This window comes from Talpa europaea (assembly GCF_964194135.1).
Source record: "Talpa europaea genome assembly, chromosome: 12".
NCBI lineage: Eukaryota > Metazoa > Chordata > Mammalia > Eulipotyphla > Talpidae > Talpa > Talpa europaea.
In genome coordinates, this window is record NC_140079.1 from 1,217,225 (window position 1) to 1,220,600 (window position 3,376).

A 3,376-nucleotide genomic window follows, 5' to 3' on the forward strand; every position below is an offset into this window, starting at 1 on the left:
CCTGCCCCGCGCGCCCGCCCCGCCCCGCCCCCCGCCCCGCGCGCCCCCGCCCCGCGCGCGCGCCCGCCGCCGTCCTCCCGGCCCTGCGCGCGCCCGCCCCGCGCGCCCCCGACGCCGCCGCCGGGCCCCGGGACCCCAGGGCGGGCGCCGGGCAGGGTCGCGGGGCCGGGACGGGGGTCGCGGGGCCCGGAGGGGGCGGGGCCCGGGGGGGCGCCGGGCGCGTCCTGGGGCGGGCGGCGGGAGGCCGGGCCGGCTGGGCTCCTGGGGTCCCCGGCGAGGCCCGGGGCGGCGGGGGGGGGGGGGTCGGGGGGGGGGGTCGGGGGGGCGCCCTGAGAGCCCGGGCCGGCCCCCCCGCCCTGGCGCCGCGGCCGAGCTGGTCCTGCCGGGCCGCAGGGCCGCCGTCCAGGGCGCTGGCCGGGGTCTCGGGGAGCCCTGACTCCCTGGGGCGGCGGGGGGCCGGGGCAGGGGAGTGGGGGGGCGGCGCGGGGAGGCGGGGGACCCGCTGGACGGGCCGGGAACAGCGGGAGCCGCGGCCGGGGGCCGAGGGGCGCAGCCCGGGAGACGCCCTCGGGCCCCCCACGCCGTCCCGGGGCGCAGGACAGGCCGCGGGGGACAGGGCCGCCGGCGCCCCCAGACCCCCCCAGACCCCCGGCTCCCGCAGGGCAGGACGGGGCGCAGGGGACTGGGGGCGGCCCGGTGGGGGGGCGCCGGGGCGGGAGCGCGTCGGGGAGGAGGCCGCGCGAGGGGCGCCGCTGGCCGCCGGGCCCTGTCCCCGCGCGCAGATGGTTTCTGCAAAAAAAAAAGAAAAAATCGGACAATGAATTGTTACCAAAAAACTTCCTCGCGGGCATAAACAGAATCACGAGGCTGAAACCAGATTTAATTTGTCCTGACAACTGTGTGAAGAAAGTGCTCCATGTGGTGACCTCCCGGACGCACCCCCAGAACCGGAGCAGAGGCAGGACTGGCCGGGGTTCCGGGGCGCAGGGGTCAGGGGTCGGTGTCAGCAACGGGAAGGCGCCCCCAGCCTCTGCGGCGAGCTCCATCCCCGTCCATCCCCGGGGGCTCCCCACAGGGCGCCTGTCGCCCGCTGCTCCCCTCAGCAGCGTGTTTCAGTCAGTCTGCCTGTCTGCCCCCCACTCTGTCTCTGGGGAGCCCTCTCACCCCCCACACCTCTGGCCTGCACCCCAGTTGTTATATGCATGAATAATTTTTTTTTTAAAGCAAGACCAGGCAGGTGGGACTTCACCAGCGCAGACACCGGCGGCGCCTCGGAGGACACAGTGGACAGCGGAAACACCACGTCCAGAGCCTCCCGGCCGGAGCTGTCAGCAGACGGCATGTGATGGGGAGCGGGCACCCCAGGGGGGTGGAACACTTAGAAACCCACAGTCACTGCTCGGGACCTGGCCCACTCGCCCCCAAGGTGGGCGAATTCCAAGGTGGCGGCGGAGGTGTGGTGAGGTCGCACGCACCCCAAGGGGTGGGAGCCCCCATTTCTGAATCATACCCAATGTCAAGGTAAACCAGTGTGACCTTGACTTTGAGGTGTCCCCGGCGGCCTAGGCGTTAAGTCTCAGCCCAATCACCGCTGTGGCTTGAGTTCCATCCCCAGCCAGGGAGCTCCCCACATGGCGCAGCAGACCTCTGCCGTCTCCCCGCTGCTCCCCTCAGCAGTGGATTTCAGTCAGTCTGCCTGTTCTGCTCCCCGCTCTGTCTCTGGTGAGTCCTCTCACTGCCCCCCCATTCCTCTGGTCTGCAGCCTGCACCCCAGCTCTTCTATGCAATAAAATTAAAAAAAAAAAAAATATACCAAAGAACTTGTCATTCAATCAGACAAGAAAAAAAGTCAAGATGTCCATCCGGGGCCCCTTCCTGAGCTGTCCTCCGTGCCCACATAGCTTGGCCACATAGCTTGGCAAGAACCATGGAATCGCATGGAACAAATCTTTGGGCCCGTCTTCCCACAAGCAGAATGAGCCGGAGCAAGTGCAGAAGCACCGAACAGAAACTAGCGAAGGGTCAGCTGCTGCTGGATACCAGCTCGAACAAGGAGCCGAAAGCAGCGGGGCGGAGCGGCCGGAGGAGCGCAGTGTGGAATGTGACTGTGCATATTTCAAGGACAAGCAGGTCCATAAATGTAAATATTTTGCAAAACCAGCCCCAAATCATTTCACACTGAGTGAATGGCAGCGGCGTTCCCAGGCCGGCAGCCCTGCGGGGCCACGTCACAGGGAGCGCCGCCTCGGGGCTCGCGTGACTGGCCTGCGGCCTCCTGTGTTTCTCGATCTGCAAAAACGAATAGAACAGGCTCAGGATCGTGAAGCCACCCCATAAAATACGTGTTTTAAAATAATAAAATCCCATGGGCGCGGCATGGACCCCGTGGGCTGCTGGATGTGGCAGCTCTGCCGCCGGGTGCGGAGGCGCCTGCCCCCATCTTCCCACGAAGTGTCGCTGGTGCCCCCTCTCCTGGCCCCCACCCGCCCTGCTCAGGGGCTCCCCTGCATCCCAGCCCGCACGTGAAGGAGTGGGGTGCAGGGCAAAGCCGGGAGCTGGTGCGGCCCGACTCCTCCCGCACAGGCGGCCTAGAGGCCCGGGGTGCTGGGAGGTCACCGAGGACCCAGCCGCTGGTTTTCTCTGGCCCTGGTCCTGTGACATGACACCAGCAGACCCAACTCTCCGCAGTCGCTTTCTCTGCAGCCCCTGGTTTCATGTCTTCAGCTCGTCTTTGTGGGGACTGTGGCCTCCTGCCGGGCCCCCCTGGGGAGCACAGTGGCTCCTGCACCGGGGCCGCCCTTGTCTAGCTGCTCCATGGCCTTGGCCCGACTGCCCAGGGAGTGACTGCAGGCCCCACGGGCGATGGCACCTCTGCGTCGTGGGGAGGACGGGCCTGCCGGCAAGAGATGGCCCTCGAAGGGCTGTAACTGCTGCCCAGGAAGGGCCTTCGGCACTGCCGCAGCGCCTGGTGGTGGGGGCTGCTCGGACCATCAAGATCACCGCCTGCATTTCTGCCCCAACCCGTGATAACTGGGGCGGCTGAGACGGCGCTTTCCTCGGCCTCCGGAGAGCGTGCCCTTGGCGCCGGCAGCGAACCAGACCCCGCTGCTCTTCAGCTGGCCTGCAGTCCCTCTGAGTGGCTCAGGATTGCGGGTGGCTGGGAGTCCAGACGGCTCGGCGTTCCCTGTGCCTCTTCTTTCTCTCCTGCCGTCAGAGGGACCGGATGCGTCTTTGCCACCTACGTACCTCTCTCCTAGGAGTGTCCCCCGCGGCAACGGCAGCTCTGCCCCGCTCTGCCACCTCCAGGCGCCTCCTGACACCCAGTACTTCCCCTTTGCTCCTGCTCTCACCCGCCTCCAGCTCGGCCTGCCCGCGG

The 3,376-nt window shown here is 67.9% G+C and overlaps 1 protein-coding gene across 1 annotated transcript in view; it reads right to left on the reverse strand.

Annotated features, from left to right (window-relative positions):
- MTMR2 (myotubularin related protein 2) overlaps positions 1-1,342 on the reverse strand; it is a gene marked incomplete at both ends in the record, with an annotated part of 16,520 nt that extends 15,178 nt beyond the window's left edge. The window contains one exon of the mRNA XM_084248518.1: positions 1,231-1,342. Coding sequence (XP_084104644.1) covers positions 1,231-1,342 — 112 coding nt within the window. The remainder of the gene's footprint in view (positions 1-1,230) is intronic.
- Between the last annotated feature and the right edge of the window lie 2,034 nt (positions 1,343-3,376).